General features: G+C 41.4%; 1 protein-coding gene across 20 annotated transcripts in view; it reads left to right on the top strand.

The window, feature by feature from the left end:
* FOXP1 (forkhead box P1) overlaps positions 1-19,050 on the top strand; it is a 380,257-nt gene that overhangs the window by 213,824 nt on the left and 147,383 nt on the right. For all 20 annotated transcript variants that reach the window (XM_085590023.1, XM_085590035.1, XM_085590025.1 and 17 more), the window contains one exon: positions 1,305-1,486. In XM_085590023.1, the coding sequence (XP_085446149.1) occupies positions 1,316-1,486 (171 nt within the window). In that variant the 5' untranslated portion in view covers positions 1,305-1,315. The remainder of the gene's footprint in view (positions 1-1,304; positions 1,487-19,050) is intronic.

The raw sequence follows: 19,050 nt of genomic DNA on the forward strand, positions 1-19,050 counted from the left end.
GAAGCTTTATAATGAGTTTCCAAGCCCTTTTGTTCCCTGGCATAATGTGAAGATTTAACAAAACAGGTTGAAATAAGTTTCCATAGACCAGCTGAAATTTATTTAAATGTAATCAGAATGTTTGAATCTGTCCTGCTACCATCCATGTTCTTGGTTTACTGAATTCAAATGGGTTCTTCTTTGAAGATAAAACATCTTCCTTCTGAGGTGAAGTACCCCACACAGGGACATTTGGCTCACATGTCCATGTGGTTACTGTGGGGCCAGCAGCGTGCTTGGGACACACAGCTTGGCTTTCCATTCCCCATCTTCCCTGAGTGAGGGGGAGAGGAAGGATGGGCTGGTGGAAGTCAGACAGGATAATTTAAATCCTGGAAGCTGTGGCTTTGCAGGTGGAAATACTTTTAAAACAAGTCATCATAATATCTCAGAGGCAGCTCTTTGCAGCTGAAAACCAGCATGTGTGATTTGTGTGGGGAGTCTTGTGCACCAATGCTGGTGTTTGCTCCTAAGGGTGTGTAAATCCCAGGGGTAAGGAGATTGGTACTCATCCTCATTGAAGGCTTGTGACCCACTGACACTGTTGGTGAGCACCAAGAGTCAGTAGAGAGGGCTGGCTGGAAGGAGCTGTGGCTGCTGAGATGATGCTCAGCCAAATAACACAGGAATCTCCTCACTGTAATGCCATTAGAGCATCCAAATCCATAGCCAAAACCTTGGCCAACAAGAGTAATTCTGTGAGCATTTGTAGCAGTTCTCCTGAAATGAAAAGTGATGATGGTTCAGCACATCCCAGATTTAGCTTAAATTGCTTCAGAGTAATAAAAGGTGCTAATTTGGCGCTATCATGGTATGAGTGAAAACCAAAATAGTGAATGCTCTGCTTCACCTCTATGCCCCTACACAGCATATATCACATTTTTAATATTGTCCATCATATGTTGTCAAGAATGACTCATCTGTTTCAAAGGAAAGCATCCAGATGTAACTAGAGAAATTTAATTATGGATTCTGTGTGTTCGTTCAAAAATATTTTTTTTTCTCTAAGGGAAAAAAGATGTTGAGCAAATAATACTATATTTAGAAGAGAACTAACTTACTAAAATTATAGCTGTACCAACGGATAAATAAACATAAACTAGTAGCATGAACCATTAATGAAAGATAAATCGTATGAAGGAAAATGACATATGTTTACAGTTTTGGCAGGATTTAAAACAGGGCATGTCTCCTTATATACAGCAACTGTTTTAACAGCTGCTTTTTTTTTTTTTTTCCCCCTCCCCTCCCCTAAATTATTTCAGGTTTTTGAGTCATGATGCAAGAATCTGGGACTGAGACAAAAAGTAACGGTTCAGCCATTCAGAATGGAGCGAGCGGTGGCAACCATTTACTAGAGTGCAGCCTGCGGGAAGTGAGATCAAACGGCGAGACACCTTCCGTTGAAATTGGGGCTGCAGATTTAGCACATCTCCAGCAACAGCAGGTACTGTAAGATGCATTACAAGTTTCCTACCTACAGGAGAAGCATGAAGCATTGAACCCCCCCACTCCCAAGCCCTCTGTACTTGCCAGGCAGAGGATGCTTTTAGGATTCGCCCGTGACGTTCTGTGCGTTTTCACCCGTAGGGGATTGCAGACGTTGGTGTAAAGGGAAACCTTGGACTTCTCTTTCAGGGATCCTTTTTGTAATCATTCCCTGGAAACACCCAAAGATCAGGGCTTGCTTCTGTTGCCTGAATGTGTTGAGTCTGGTGGCAGTGATTGGGTGAACTGCTGTATACAAATAACTGGTTTCCAAAATATGTCACTGGGTGGAAAATACGCTAACGTTAAGTTTTGTTTTTGCAACAAATTTTAATATAACCTAGCAACCTCTATCAACAGAATGTTTTCTATTAGCGAGGAAGGCTGCAGAGGTATCTGCTGCACAGAACGTTAGAATAAATAAATAAATACATCCATGTCAGTGTTCCTCAACTCAGAAGAATCTGAACCAAATCGTACATTTTGCCTTGGTATTTTAATTAGTGTGTTTTCTGGGAAGTGACCAAACTCACCAGTGTAAATTATCCGCATAATACGTTTTGGCTTTTTCTTTTCCCTGATAAAATTCTGAGGCCCTCTGAGGAAATTGTACACCAAAGTGCCGGGCATGTATCATTAATGTGTTTGGGAACAAAGGCTGCAGCAGAGCCATGGTGAATACACTCACGCCTAACCCTCACTTTCTCTAATGCAATAAGGATTCTTAAAACCTTTTAAATAAGCGATTGGCATCTGGTTAAGACTCCCCTAAGTGTACAGTGATCTTTTTAGCAGGTTGTTGTGGAGAAGAAAAAAACGTGCTCAAAAACAAAGCAAAGTGAAGATTTCAGGAGGAGTGGGGCACCCCATTTGCCAGGCTAAGACAGAAAGCTGCCATAATTAAACAAGTCAGAAAAATGGATGATACTAAATGCACAGACTTTGGTTGTTTCAATCATTTCGTCCTACAGGTTTTTACTTGAAGTGAGAATACCATCAGTGAGAAAATCACAGCCATGCTGAATTCATTACTGCAGTAGTCACACAAAACCATGGATAAAATTTCAATAACTGCAGGCCACAGTTGAGTAAACAGTTGCACTGAAACTTAATTCCTGTTGACTTTTCCCTCATTCTTTGCCAGGGGCACATTCTGATTCGTAGTGCAAAGACAACAGGGGTTACAGCTTTGATTAATATAGGACAGTAGAAGAGGAGTAAAATATGTTCAACACAAAGGTCTCATCTTAAAAAAGGCTTAGTATCAAAATGAGTTAATTACACTGTGTTTTCCATAGGAGCACTATGGAATTTTCCAGTAAGGCTTTGTGCAGAGAGAAGCAGGGAGGGGGGATCATGCAGACATGAACACATGGTGGACCAGAATGGCTCTGACCTCTGCTCCTCCACCACTAACTAACGCTGTGCCAGGGCTCCTCCACAGCCATCCCGAGGCTGGTGGCCATCCCAAGAGCTCAGCGTGTCTCACATAATGTTGCCACCTCGCTTGCAATGGCTGGTGTCATTCAGACGCCCATGTGGTCAGTTAAGGAGTGGCACCCTTTTGTTCCTAATCCTCCAGCCCTCCCCAAACAATGCCAGACACAGACTTGAGTGCTCAGGGCTGGGGATAGGATCGCCAGGCTCAGGATTGCTTTCACACAGCTCTGGTTTTAGCTTGGAGTTTATTTATCCTCTGCCAGTACAGTGAATGTGGTTGGGGATCTTGCTTTTCTCCAAGTTCTTCAAAGACCTTTATGTTCTATGTTTGAATTCTGCTGTTAATTGGTTTTGATGACTAACTTCTCCATGGAGTTTATCTTTTATAAAGCAAGTTGATTGAAAAGTTTAAAAGAGTTATTAAATAAAAAAACGGCCAACAAACCCAATCCTGATAACAATAAGAGGGTAATCAGAGCTAGCATAAAAATATCAACCTTGGTGTTTGGAAAACATTTTTAAATGCTGAAAAGAAGAAAACCCCGTTGTTTTCAGACAGCTAATGCAAGCATTTACAGATACACATACAACATGGAGCATAATGTTTAGATGTTTCTCCGTATACAACATATGCTCTCAGGTCACTTAACAGAATGCGTTCTACAAAACACTCCTTCAATACAAATGAATGAGTTCTGAATTAAACAGCTATTTCTTAAGAGCATTCATTCAAATCTTTTCATTTTGCCACCTGGCACTTGTTTTGTCTGAAAAAAAAAATTAAAAATGAGTGGTGGGTAGTTTGAGCTTTGCTGCTGTGGTTAGTTTTGTGTTCCCATGATGAGCGTGGCAGAACAGTGAAACCTGTGTGTACAATGGCTTGTGAGAGCATCTGTGCTGAATTTGGGGTCACATTTTTGGTGACATTTATGAATTTATTAGGACTAATAGCTTTGTTAGTATGAGAGAGGAAAACAGAAATACTGCAGGGGTTTCTTAGGAAGTTTTAATGGGTTTGCAGACTTGTAAATATTTTACCATGGAAAAATATGGAACACCACAGATGTTCGTATGTTTGCAGGAGCAATGTATGGTGTGATCACTCTTGCTGTGAGTACAGGGAGGACTTGTAGGACAAGTTTTATGCTTCCCATGTCATGTTAGGGTGATTCTGCCATGCAAGCAGACAGACAGTGATGTGATGCTCAATTATTTTAGCATTAGCAATCTCATAAAATGTACTGTTAAGCTGGGAGTAGCAAATGTGAGGATGAGTTCTGCTATTTAAAATAAAGCCAAGTAACTCCAACTGACGTTTATATTGGTGAAGTAAGAAAGGCAAAGCAATGCAAGTGACTCTTCAGGGATGGTGTGTCTGTGGAAGAGTTGGGTAAAAGTGGAAATGCATATAGAATCACCCTTGGAACCAAAGCATAAAGGAAAGATCCTTTTCTCACAGTATTTTGGCACCTGCTGGGGGTGGGAGAGGTGGCCTTCAGCATCTCATGGCAGTGATTGTCAGGATGTGGTGGAATGGGTTTGGTGACCTGCTTATACAGTCTGGGGCAGGCATGAAGGTTACCTGGATCATTGTACTTCCTAAAGAGATGGAGCAGGGATTTGCTGTGGGGTCAGGTAATGGGGCTCAGGAGCTTCATCCCAGAGTGCCCACGGAGGCAGAACAGAAAACATGGGAACAGAGTACCAGGCAGAGTCTGGCAACATCTGTTGGCTCTGAGACATCATGAAAATCTTCTGGGAGGTGCAGAATGGGTGTTGGAGTGACCCACAAGCTGAAGGTCAGGCTGGGTGAGGGAAGCTTGGGCAGAAGGGATGTAATGATGGGGTGACTCCTCCCGACCAAGCAGTAATAAATAAAGACTCATAGGGACAAACTGCCTTTTAATGTTCATGATCACAGCTGTAGTTGCTTCAGTGGTTTCTGACATCTACTCAAATAGAAGGTTTGATGCCTCAGTCCTAGACAGTCCTTTTTTTTTTTAAAGCTTATAAAATAAATATTATTTATTGCATTTTATTTTTATCCTCAGGACTATTCATTAAAGTGTTCTTCACGTTATTAGCAGTGAAACAAGACTATGAATTGAACAAAGAGAATGATTACAGTGTTGAATCCTGATGCATAGCAGCAAGACACCAAGTGCTGTGTTGCATGGTGGCAGAAATACAAACCTCTCCACATCAATAGCCAGATCCACTTTGATACCGTAACTTCAAGTACTGCCCCACGAGTATAAAACTCAGTATCTTTGTCTAATCCAGAAAGCTTTTGAACTTTGAGGAGGTATGACTTTAATAGTAATTTGTTGACAGATTAGCTGCAGAGATTGCAAAGGGTTTATTTTGCAGAACTGGCAGGCTCCTATCAGTGTTCTCTTAAGGAAAAAAACACACACTGCTGTTTTGCAATTGCTTGCATTTATTGACAAGCTGCGCTGAGCAGGCAGAATCGGAATGTTTGGATAATGTAAACCTATAGCTTGTCTGATGGAGTGTAGTGTACTTTTAGGTAGTGCATAGATTGCTTGATAAAAAGGGTTACAAGGTGGCCTTGTTTATGACAAACTGGAATAGAAATACAAATGCAACTGGTATGTGAAGAAAGAAGGAGGAGGTTTATGTAAAGAATTGTGAGGAAGTTTCTTTTCTTTACTTCGTCTTTGAGCTGTACTATACTGTAATTATGAAGTGTCACTTCAAGCTTTCTGAAGAATTTAGATAAATACTAGTTTTGCCATGTGTCCACCAGTAAGGAAAGAAGGGGGTTTTCCTGTTATATCCTGTTTTGTGCTTTTATTCCAGTAAATGTTTGCAAGTGAAAAATACGATTTTGTTCATATATAAAAGAAATTTGGACTAGATTCTGGTCTGTGCCCAAGTCAGTGCCTGCAGTTGGGCTGTTTGTGGTGTCTGTGTGAAGATGTCACTGTTGGGCCCTTTGGCAGTAGTTGTTTCCTGAAATGTTGAGATGTGAAGTGTTAGATTGAGGGAATCAAACTCCAGAGGGAATATGTGGGTTCTTCAGATTTTGTTCATGTTCAAAGACAAGGAAAATGTACAAGAAATGGGAGATTTGGTGTATTGTTGAGAGGCTGTTTTAATTGGGCAGATCAAAAGAACTCTGAATATATCGCAGTGTAAATTAAAGAAATTATATTATTTTATTTTTTTTTAATGGGTTTCATGTTATTTTGCAAACCCATGAAGAGAGGTTACAGACCACATCAGGAGTTTTACAGTCCCATTGATCATGATGTGAACTTATCTCTGTAAAGCAAAACTGCTAAATTAGATCCAAGATAAAGTCTTTGTTTCATATTGACATAACTGGGTTAGACCAAAATTGTTTGTTAGACTTTAAGGGAGCGTCCATGTTGAGTCATTTTGTCCAAAGAGACATAAAGCCTAATTATTAAACTGCTGTTGCTATTGAAGGAGCCATTTGAAAGTATAGATTAAACTCCATGCAGGCTATTGGATTGTGCCTGATTTTGTATTGTATACCCTCATAATTGAAGATTACAACATGGTGAAAAGATGACTGCATTTGTAGAGCTTCTGCTGTTTCATCAGAGATTGTGAAAAACAACTTTATGCTCCCAGTAACTTTGTGTTTTTTATCATTCAGACTTTTCCCCCAAGTTCTGCCTTCTCCCAGCATTGAACGGAAGGTGACATGATGTCTTTTTAGTCATTCAAATCTAATAACTTTTAATCTGAAGGTTAAGTAGTGAGATATAAACTAAGAGACGATAATATCAATTTTATGTTCACTGAAGGGCACAATATACCTCTTTCTAGTAGAGGGAAAATTGTGCGTAAAATGTCTTTTGCTTTTCAATGGAAAAGCTGTGGCTCTGAGAGCTTAGGAATGAAACAGTGCTGGAAAAATTAAATAAGTTTTAACATAGGCTGGCTACCTTGCCTGGGTTTTAAAATCAATGATTTTTTTCCTTAATAATTCAATTTTTAGATCAGTTGTCAATGAACCATGCTGAGAACATTCATGCAGCATTCTCTATCCTCACTATTGCTAATGTCTTTGTTATAACTACTTATTGACACCAACAAGCCCTAAATTTTCTCTAACTGTTGAAGGGTAAGGGGAAACTGCTACTTAGTTGCACTTGCTGAGATTGTTTTCTCTTTGTCTTGGTTTTGTTTTATTTTGCCTCTGAGGACTTTGATAAATAACTGCATAAACCTGAGTCCTCAGAGCACCTTGACATTGGCACCCAGAGCTCTGCTGTTGTGTGTGCAGGTACAAGCATGGACATGCAGAAGCTGGGTCATTAGACATGTAATCACCTGGGTTACGTGCACATCCAAATCCAGAAGTCCTCTGTAGGCTGCCCATGTCTATTTCTGTATTTATTTATTGTTTTACAATAGCTGCTTTTACTTCACCTGGTAAGTTAGGATCAGGCAGTAATCGTTTAGGTTTCTGTGGGCTCTTTGAAGGGATGGAGCTTCTGAAATATGTTTGCTGGGTTGATTTTTAGCCTTGCATCTCTGTGAAAATTCAGCAGTGGTGTGTTTGTTCGCAGCTGTTTTCGTAGGTGTGCACTCTCCCCTTATATTTGCTTATGCTTACTCATAAGCAGTAAAGTTCCACAGTCAGGAGTGCTGTTTAGGGAAGGTCCACACAGGAATGCTTTAAAGCTGTTAGCCAGCACGTGTATACACTGCAAAAGGCTTCCAGCAAGCATCAGATATGAATTAAAAGTCTGTTTCAAGTGATTGATGTTATTCAGATTATTAAAAACTGTTCCTCCTCCAGTGATCTTCATACTTTAAGGGTTGTTTTATAAGTAGTGCAACCACTTATTTGTAGCAAAAATACATATATCTCAAAATGGTAGTGTGCAAAGCAGCCCTTAACTCACTGCTCCATGAGGAACTGCTCCTCATGGTGGCTTTTAATGTTGCAAGATGCTTTAAGTATGTGCCTAAATGTAAGTGCATGACTAGTCTGATTAAGGTCACTGGTACGTCTCATGCCTGTAAAATTAGGAATGTGCTTAAGTACCTTGCTGAATTAAGGCTTAAGTAATTTCACACTAATAAGAAGTTGCATAGATTGCTGATATTTTAGAACTAATTTAACTTTATTTGGAGACACGCTGCATGTAGGGAGATTGTTTGGCAGTGCCTGAGGAGCAGCAGCAGAATTGCAGCTGTTTTCAGTAGCGTAGCCCCTGATTTCAGTGGAGTTTTTTCTGACTTAAAAACATTTAAATAAGAACAGACTCAAATGCCATGGTTTCCTGCATTATGTTCAGGGGAGCTCCACTGGGTATCCCAGCAAGTGAGAAGAATGTTAACAGTACTGCTGTAATTTATAACAGTGATGTTGTAAATAAAGATTGGGATTTGAAGTAAAAATGCAGAAGTTGTGAATGCTCTTCATGAGTTTATTTAACTGCATAGCACCCCATTAATTAAAAAAAAATTAACAGAAGGTATCTTTTGGAGGCTTAGTGTAAACAGTGACATTATATAATGACAGTTTTGTAGGATAGTGTTGCTTGTTTTGTTGCTGCATTCTGTATTTTGTTAGCCGTGCTCCCTACATTTTCAAAACATAAACTATATTTGCAACCTGTTTTAAATAGTGCAAATATATCTCTTTTTTTCCCCTATAAGAGCTACAGATTGTGTCTGTGGAGTGTATAGTCTATAGTCTCAGACATCCCTGAAGCCTGGGGCAAGTGCCAGGTTTATTACAAGTTGGGCTTTTCAATTTATTTTGAATCATATTTCTTCTTTTTCTTTTATGGGTTTTTGTTTGCTTTCTGTTTTGTTTTAGTTTTTTTTTTTTCCCTTTTTTTTTTTCCAGGCTACTGAAAGTAGGGCTGATAAAGTGGAGGTTGAGGAGAGTTGGGCTATTTAATCTCTCTGACAATGTGTTGTAAAACTCATCAGTGCAGTTCTCCCCTTTGCCCCCAGCTCTCAGAGCGTGTTCCCAGGCAAACCAAAGAGAAGGATGCAAGAAATGGATATAATTCCTTGTGTTCTGTGTGCTGACCTAATACTGGTTCTCATTTAATGACCATAGGATTGAGGACTGGGATGGTTACAGACAGAAGCATCGCTGGGCATGCAGCTGCATGCCTGGAGATGTGTCATTTTTGCTTGGTAGAGCACTGCAGTTCCAAGTTTAGCTTCAAGGCTGAACTAATTCTTATATGCACATTTGAGGCCTTCTTACCTTATGAAATAGAAAAAACAAGTTTTTTGAAAGGATTTAGTTGCTTTCTAGCAAGAGGCATCGTTATCAAGGGGCACAACACAAATGTTTCAAATTTGGAGATGAAGAGCGAGGTCACAGTTTGCCTCCAGAATCTGAAGTAATCAGGATTTTATTTCAGATAAAACCTCTGGGGCTGATACTTAGAAAACACAACTTTTAACTGGCATTACGCAATTTGCTATGGGTCACTTAGCCAAATATTTGTGTATGGGTCTTTTTTCTTCTTTTTTTTTTTTTTTTTTTTAAGACTTTCCAAAGTTCAGGTGGGATTTCAGGCTTTAACAAACTCTACCTGGAAATGAAGTGCAGGAAGGGAGGGGGGAAAAAAAATCTTGTCTATTTGAGCTAGAGTGATCACAAGCTAAAAGAATGTGGTTGCTGTTGGTGTGCTCAAATCAAGTTTTCCTTAAATTTTTCTTGTTATTATCATTGATACTGAAAAATGTCTGCCAGGAAAGAACTGCAACACCACTGAAATGTTGTAAGACCACTGACTGTCTGACATTCTTGCTTTTTTCCTCCTTTTTCCAGTAATCAGTGAGATACGTGCAGAAATAGGGTAAGGTCCCTAGCTGTTCCCATGGACTGTGTGGGCAGAGGGTGGATCTTCCCTAGTACCTTCTGGCATCCTGAATCAGCAGCAGACCCACAGCTTAGGGAGGATTTGGCTGCTCTCTCACAGATGAAGCTGGAGCATTTGTGTTCTTAAACCATCACCGTTTTGTATTTCTGTTTCCACATAATTAAATGATTCACTGAAGGAGAAAGGTCAGACAGGCACAGGGAAGGAGAATGGAACTTGTTAGAAGTAGTGGGGCCCAGCATCTTGCAGCAAAAATTAGAAACAAGATGGAACACAGTTTTTCCTCATGGATAAGAAAGCATTTGGAGCACTCAGATCCTCGCAGCCCAGTCTCAGCAGTCTCCAAGAGAATTCTTCTGGCCTCTGCTTAAATGAGAAACTTGATCTGCAGATGAGCTCACCTAGGAATAGCTCTGGTTTTGGGGAGAGAGGCTGCAGTTTATCTTGACTTTGTTGTGTTGCATTGCATACCTGCTCTCCTATGTCATCCCTCTTCTTCATGCTCAGAGCAGGAAGGACAGGTGTGTGTGGAAAGCAACTACTCTGGATTTTGTTGGAAAGCTAAAGTTGGAAGCATCCAGTGTGCTGAGTATGCAGATGTGGGAGCTCTGTGCAGATGTGGGGCAGGGGTGTTCTGTGTTTGGTAGAAACCCCAAAGTCTCTCCTCTGGAACAGCTGGCTGTGGCACTCACTTGTAGCTGTAGGTAAAGTGCTTCCTGTAAGGTCACAGAGAGGGTTTGGTACAGCTAAATCTCCCCTGTGCTTCATTTTAGTGCCTGTTCTTCTCTCTCAATAGCTGTGCTGGTGTTTCCATCCCAGACAAGGTATTTGGGTAGCAAGAGCAGTTGTTTTGTTCAAGGAAAACAGTCTTCCTTCCTTGCCTTCCCATGGCTGTAATGCTGTATTACAGATCCGAAAGAAAACCCTCCAAGTCAATAAACAACAAAAAGCAGACTTATCTTTTATAGCGTTCTTGAAACAAATGTAAGGTTATAACACTAAAAGCAGGTTTTATTAAATCTGGGCGTGAATCCATGTTGAAGAAATAATCCACTGCTTCTTTTCTGCTTCTTGTCTTTTTAATTAGCGCTGGCAATGGGATTGTTAGCTTTTAAGATACGGTAAATATGAGCCTATTAATATTATTGAATATAATACTCAAGAAGGAGCAGGGAATGTTGGTAACTGTAGCTGTTTTATGGAGGAGCTAAAAGTGGGCTCTTTGCTGTTCCACACATCTTCCTTTACGGCTGCTGGGGTGAAGCCCTTATGGGCAACCCTTCCCCAGGTCCCTGGAGCTGCTGTTCCTGAAGCCATCCCAGCAGGTGGTGTGGGACTCTTGTCCCTTAGTCCAGTCTGGCAGGATGGGTCTGAGCCCCTTTTCACAACACAAGGAGTGTTCAGAGTTTAAAATAGTTCTGACTCCTTTTCCTTGAGAAATGATTCACCAATTCCTCCGATTAATGCTTTTTGGAGTGTTTTACTCTTGGTTTCAGTCTCTTAACTTGGGCAAGGACTGGATTATAAGGGTTTAACAGTGATTAGCTCTGTTTACAGTATTATTTCTTGCTCTGAAAGGTACGGTGTTTGCTTTGCTGAGGGGTTTTATTTTGCAGAGTTTCTGTTGACCACCTGCTTTTTTTCATAATTGGTTGCAAGGACAATTGCTAGGCATAATAAATAAAAGATACGGCCTTCCAAGGCTGTGTCATAGGAACTGTACGTCAAAGATTCATAAACTGTGAGCAAAAATATGTGCCTCTCCCTGGGGGCAGGGAAGCGCGTGCCGTGTTCACGTTTGGGGAATCCTTCCAAGGTCATGGAGGTAGGAACTTCTCCAGTGCTGGCTGATGGCCTGGCTGAGCTGCAGCCACTCTCAGGATAGGGCAGCCCACCAGCCCAGGCTTGCTGTGAACTCCTCTCTAGTCTTAACATTTTTCTTTGTGGGTTTTGGAAAAATAGACATTTTTCCCCCCAATCTTTCCACGCAGACCAAAGGCTGGAGTAGAGTGTGTCTTTGACACTGCTGAGTGTTCCTGATCTGTCTCTCAGCAGCCTGTTAATGGAGCTTTCACTCCTGCCCAGGTCTTTTGATGCTCAGCTCTCCATTAGAAAATTTTTCCCTAGTGTCTGACCAAAAGTCTTGAAATGGAATCATACAATGGCTTGGGTTGGACAAGACTTTAAAGATCATCTCCTTAAAACCCCCCGCCATGGGCAGGACCCCTTCCACTAGATCAGGTTGCTCCAAGCCCTGTCCAGCCAGACCTTGGACACTTCCATCTTGGATTACCTGCATCTTGGGCTGACCAGCACTTGGAGTTCAAAACAGTGTAAATAAACTCATGTTGCCTTTGCTTTGTTGCTGCCTCTGCAGGACTGAGCAGCAGGAAGAGCAGCCAGGAGGCACCTGACTTCTTCCAGCTTCTTCACAACTGTTGCACCAAGAACCCAAGTTAAGGAAAAATGAGACTGTTGGAATCTTACTGACTACATAGGTCACTCCAGCTAAACCTCCAACAGCTATAGGCAGGATGCGTTCAAATGAACAAAATAGCAGTCAGAAAATACAAAATGTTGGGCCTCAATTAATTGGATTTACATGAAAAGAAAGCCCTACAATGGATGTGCTTGGGGACCCCTCACAGTAACCCATCCCTGTTCTTTGTTGTATATCCCATTTCATATATTGGTTCTTCCAGAAGTATAATTTTAGCCCAAGAAAGTCTCCTGTTGTTTCCAGGCCACAATCTGGTGCCTGGGAAGCTACTATCTTTACCACATTGTGTGTCTCTCCATGTCCAGTCTTGTCTCAGGTTGTCCTTGGAACAAAAGATGAGCCACTGAGTGTGTTTTCCCATTTAATTGTATATGTCAATGATAAATCTTTTGAGAAGGCTCAGGCCACATGTTTCTGAGGAGGCTGCACTTCAGTCTCCACCCCAATCACTGTCCTTCATCAGTCCCTTAAATCTGAAGAAGAAAACAGGAGGTTCAAAGGGGGACATGGGATGGGGGTGTAAGTGAAAATCCCATTTCATGTTCAGAGTCCATCCGGAACCCCCCAGTAACTGCCTGAGCCACGCCTCTGTCATTTGGAGGCCTCTGTTCTGTCTCTGCCAAGTCCCTGTCGTCCACAAGACAAGACATCTGCAGTACATTTGTTTAAAGCAGGGAGATGACAAGCATTGAAACAGATGTTGGAAGGCAGAGCAGCACAAGGCCTGTGCTAAGTGAATCGCCCATTGGGCTGGAGCTGTTTGATGGCTGATTACAGAGTGAGCCAGCTGTTCCTTCAGAGCAGGCTGCACCCAGGAGATCCCCAGGTAAGAGCTGTGCTTTGCCAACATGTGGTGCTCCCTTTGTCACTGTGCCTTTTCAGATGTACCTGGGGAAAGCACAGGGAACAGGATCATCATTCAAAACCCCTTAGATGAGTAACACTCTTGCTTATCCAGGCTGAATTGATTCCTGGTTACGAGCTGAACCATTGGAAAGCATCAAGAGCGTGCCTCGGCATCCAACAGCCAGTATCACTCATTAGTTTGAATGAAAAGCCTGTGCAGGCTTTATCAAAGCTACAGAGAGTTTTATCATGATCAACATAAAACAATATTCTGTCTGAAACCTCTGCACCATATTGCCATATAAAAAGCAGCTAATGTCTAGTGATCCTTGGTATATGAAGCAATTCAGGTTTATCACAAGCTGACATATTATGCTTTGACAGCAAAGAATCCCTTTTTGTACCTGATCTTATGTTTCTTAAGACCAGCTTTTCACCTCCTCTCATCTTGTCTCTAGGAGCTGATCCCCTTGTGCTGGGGAGGTAGAGCTCTTGTTAAATGAACTCGTGAAACCTGGGAGTATTTACCTGTTAGTCATCTTGGGCAAGACACGAACTTGCTGAGTAAGGGAGCTGGGCTGGGGCTCAGTTTCTTCAGCCTGTGGACAGAAGCTGGATGGAAAACTGGCCCCTAGCAGGGAAAAAGTGCCCCTTCATGTTCTCATATGTTTGACAGGCATCCTGCAGTGAATGCCAAGGAGGCAAGGGCTGCCTCTTTCCCCAGGGTAAGGCACAGTCAGGTCCTTCACGTGGTGCTTTCCCAAAGCTGGAGGGGCTCCTGTGCATGGCTGGCACCAGCATGCCCTTCAAATTAACATGGCATTTCTGATACTCCATATGCATCCAGAGATTCCACTCCTGCCTTACCTAAGGGAAAGAGAGTGGGGCTCTCCAGGCTGTTTGAGCTGCCTGCAGATGTGCTACCTGCCAGTGAAAGCCTGTTTGGCACCATCACATTTCCATCTTGTCCTGGTGGAGGGAAGGAGTGCCTTTTCTTCTATTCCTCTTCAGCCTGGACTTCCTTCTTTAAAAAGTGTGATTTTATAGTCTCATTTTTCAATGAGACCCTTCTGGGTTTGTTTTTTGGTTTTTTTGTTGTTTTTTTTTTTTTAATGAAACCCTTCTGTTTTTCTCCATCTCGTGTTTTTCTGGGTGATGTTCCAGACAAGCAGTAGGTGACAGGCACATGGTGGGATTTTTTGGGTGTCCCAAAATGGGACCAGGAGTTGGACTTGATGATCCTGATGGGTCTCTTGCAATTCAGCATATTCCATGGTAGCCTTGAAAATCATTACTGGATTGCCCCACTCTTTACAGGAACTTGAACCATTTACCAAAAGCATTTTATAAAAGGACTGGCTTCCATATGTCCAAGTGAAAAACACTGGACTGTGCTTGAACCTCCTTATATCATTATTGTTTATCCAAAAGGATGAAAGGAAGAAAGATCCAGGACACCTGGAGGGATGAAGGGAAGCAGAGCTCTGTGCCTGCCCTGCAGATTCCTTACCTGAGCAGCCCATCCTGAGCCACAAATGGACTGCAAATCTTGCTGCCCAGACAGAAGAGCCAAGAGGCAATTCCCCTTCTGCCCCAAAAGTCACTGCAGAGACAGGGAGCTGCACCAAGAGACTTTTTTTTTTAGGGAAATCTTGCTGATACCATTGTTTTGCAGGTAGCAGCCAGGGAACTGCCAGTGGTGTGTCCCATCCAGCCTTTTCTCTCTCTGCAGAGGAGCTTTGGTCCTCAGGTCTTTGTGCTCCCCTTATCTGAAACAACCCAGATGTGGAAGAGTTAATGTCTGCCAAGGCTTTGACCTGAACATGGAATTGAAGGGGAGCTAGGTGCATGAGTTTGCTTTCGGTCATCTAAAATGGACATTCCACTGAATAATGAGGAATTTAGTAAGTGTAAAAGAGTTATTATTTGTTTAGAAGTATATTGTTCCCAGGGTTGTGCTTAGTCTTTATGAAGCTGGCTTTGTGATTTGGCAGTGCAATCAGGAGTTGGACTTGGTGATCCTAAAGGTCTTTTCTAACATAAATGATTCTATGGTTCCAGCTGGTCATGCAGGGCTGGCTTTGGGCTCTGCTAGGTTTGGTTCTGCTTGGATTTCCCCAACAGTTTTGCAGGGGCACATCTGGGGAGATGATGTGTGAGACCCAAGACCACTGTGTCCCTGCCCAGAGGTAGCCCAGGGCACTCCCCACTGGAGCAGAGCCAGGACAAAATCTCTACTCACATCCTTGGTGCCCACCACTCTTCAGGGCTTCAAAAACCTTTCTCCTTCCTTCCTAACTTTCCATAATTTAGGCAGCATGTGTGGATTAAGATACCTGAAGTGGTGCTTGTTGAAGCCAGCTGAAAACAGAGGGAAGAGGAAGGTGTCCCTGCCCATAACAGGGGGGTATGAAGTAGATGATCTTCCAACCCAAACCATATTAGGATTCTCTGATAGGATTCTATGAAGATTAAAGGGATTGATTGATCACTTAAAGTGCAGGTTGTGCTCACATCTTCCTTCAGAGGAGCAATGGGAGAAATGTTTCTAAGTCTCCTAGTTGTGTTCATGGAGATGAGTTTGCTTACCAGGTACAAGCAGATGCAGTTGAAACAGGTCAGTGCTGTTACTTGTAGGAAAAGTATTTATTTGTGACCTTAACATGAAAAATCGTTGTGCCAGAAAATATTAATAAATAATTGATCAATAGTGGAAAAGGTTCTTTCTCTAAATAAACTCCAGTGTAATTAATAGCTCTGTGTTCAGTAGTGTGCATGCAAAAGAAGCTGGGGATGCAATTAATGTGTCAGGAGCCTGAAGGACATCTGCAGATAAGGGTTAAACAGTCTGTTGAAGCTGAACTCATGAACCTGGTTAAACTGCTGGACTTGTTTGTTTCAGTAAAACTTTCGTCTCTGCTGTGTACATATTTTATAGCATTCTAGAAGAAACACTTAAAGTCATATTTTTAATATAATGTTGGTAGCAAAGTATGAAGGACAGAGGAGGTAACAGAGAAGGCAACTTGCTAATGCAAAAGCAGTGTACTGAAAGTCACTTTTATTTCTTATTTATAATCTACATGCACACTCTGGATAATAGATGACAACGCTCATTCAGTTCTTTAACTTCAAAGCAGAGAGAAGGCATGGATGACAGAGCTGGGAGCTGGAACACAAAGGTACTAACAACAAGAGGAAAAATGCCTGTTTACTGGATTGCATTTGTTAGCACGCTGTCTTCAGATATTGTTCCCCCAGGAATAGTGAGAATATGTGCTGCACGAACAATGATTTAACATCTGAAAATGGTACTTAAAGAGTTTTCTGTCTGGTAGTAATGTGATGAAGGCTTCTGAATGGAACCTGGGGACTTCATTTCTTCTATTTATCTATATGTCTCTCTGGTTTTAGTCAGTGGTAATTGCATATTTAACCCCTTAAATAGGTTTAACCCTCTCAGCACCAACTTTATTTTATTTTTGGTCTCATGTCTGCTTTTGTTACACTACAGCTGTGCTGCTCTCATTCCCTGCCAAAAAAAACCCAGAAAGACAAAAGGGATTTTGGAGAAGTTGTGGCCAGGGAAGTGCATCGAGAATAATGCCAAGCTCCACCTCTCCTTCTCCCTTCTCCTCTTCTTCCTTTTTTGAGGAAAGCAGTAGATAACAGCATCCAAAGAAAGTGTTTTAATGGGATTCAGTACAGCTGGGAGCCTTATAGCAGAGTGAGAGGGAGAAAGAGGGCTGTGATGAGGGGGGAAGTTGCAGATAGAGCAGTAAGTCCACAGTATAAATTTGCTGCTTACTTCAGCAGTCTACTTCTTTGCATCTTTCTCAATTAGCACTTGTTCTGGGGGGCTTGCTTAATAGCTTATGTGAAACAAATATTAACATAAATTGTTTAATTATATCAAAATCTTGAATTCCTCCAAGATGTAAAATTGTTTTTAGCTAGGAATACATCTGCAATAAAAACATCATCTAGTTAAAGTAAACGAGCTCTAAGGAAAGTCATAAGATTGTAGCTGAGCTATTTTTACAGTTTATTTTCATGGTATTTAAATTATGATACCAGTGGGTATTTTTAATTAGTGCCTCTTTAAAGTGTGCACTTGTCTACATAAGCCATTTTGGCAAATTTGACTCATTCATACCGTGGTTACTGTAAAAGAGGCCAGCACAGCCTGCAGGAATTGGAATTAAAAGTTTCTGCAAGCTGTTGTCGACATGACCACATCTCATTAACTTAAGAAATGGAGATTATTTGCCTGAAAGCTTGATTTGACTAACAGTAATCAAATATTAGGCTCAGTGGAGAGGGAAGAGGAAAAACAGCTTCACTGTTGTGATCTATATCCTTAAGTGTTGTGTGGTTCACTTTAAATAGCTCTGGCATATTTCTGCTGTGCCAAACATAAAGGGGAAAAAATGATAGCACACAGGGCTTTATGAATAATCTAAGGTTAGTTTTATTTTCCGGTCTGACATATTATTTACCAAGTTTACCAAGGGTAAATATAATTTTTCTGATTATTCTAACATCAAGAAGAATTAATTATCTTGAAAATAGTTTCAAAGTTTAAGCACTGGAAATTGCTTATATCTCATGATTACCAACTGTTAAATAGGCATGAGCCTTAAATTTGTATCCTAGAATCATTTAACTGTTTTTAATGAAAGAAGATGAGGTAGGTTGCAAAATTTTGCATAGAAGAACTAAAATAGTGAAGAGCCTTTTTCATATGAATACTTTAAATAGCTTGGCAAATGAAACAGCTGAGGAAAAAAAAAATCTATATTTTGTGCAATAATTAAGGTATGGGAGTAGGAAATTAAAAAATATTTGTGCTTGAGAGAGTGGTAGGGTCAAAATTCAGCATTGTGTGTTTGCCTGGTAAGCAAAGGACAATGTCATACCTAGATGGAATCTGTGGCACACGTTATTAAAAAAAAAAGGTGCAGTTAAACAAAAGAAGATAAAGTCTTGCGCCTTTTTATGTCTTTGAACTGAGAACATGTGCTGCATTTTACTAAAGGAACATGAGCCTTGAATGTAAGTAACTGGTTTTTGCATTAGGTACTCCCTGGAGGTAGCAGAAAAATATCATGTCCCTGCATGAAATGCGAATGTGAAATCTACCAGAAAGAAATATTTATGACCATTTTATGCTTGATTAGACTTGGATGACATCTGTTAGAAGACAGGGACTGGACAAAGAGAGAGACGCTCGGGGGCAAATGTTAACAGAGTTGTTTAGATGATGCTGGGGCAGGAGCGTCCATTTACTGCCAGGCAAAACGGAGGAATTGTGTTAGCGAGAGTGCAGCTGACAGGAATTCGCCGTGATGGAGACAGTGTAAACTGACGGGCTGAAATAGTAAAATGCAGCTGTTGATACTCGCCGCGCTGCCGCGATTTATGGGCAGGTATCGCTGCTGAGCACAGATACTGTAACTTCCAAGGAGCAGATGCATTAACAAAGTTATATAAATGTGAGTCAGCTATAAAAAAGCGACATCTTCACTTTTTAAAGTTGTTATTCCGCCAGGCTGCGCTGGGAGTTGGAAGGACTTTCCGGAAAGAAAAAAAGCTGGATTTTTTTTTTTTTTTTTCTCTGCAGAACACACTGCTCTGAAGCAATCAACCTGATTGTTTACTTTCCCCTCCTTGCTCTAGCACTGGAGCTTTTCCCCATGCCGCATCCTGTTCTTTTCTGAATGAAATGAAGTTCCTGGGCTGCATCTGCCCCAGTGCAGGGCAGGAGGGACGAGCATCCGACCCCCTGGCCCGAGGCAGCAGCACCAGCAGCTGTAAATCTTTAACTGCAAAGTTTGACAATTAATCGATGGTGAGCCTTTATGTGTTTTTCATGTTAAA

This window comes from Lonchura striata, chromosome 12, assembly GCF_050655825.1.
Source record: "Lonchura striata isolate lonStrDom1 chromosome 12, ASM5065582v1, whole genome shotgun sequence".
Taxonomy (NCBI): Eukaryota; Metazoa; Chordata; class Aves; order Passeriformes; family Estrildidae; genus Lonchura; species Lonchura striata.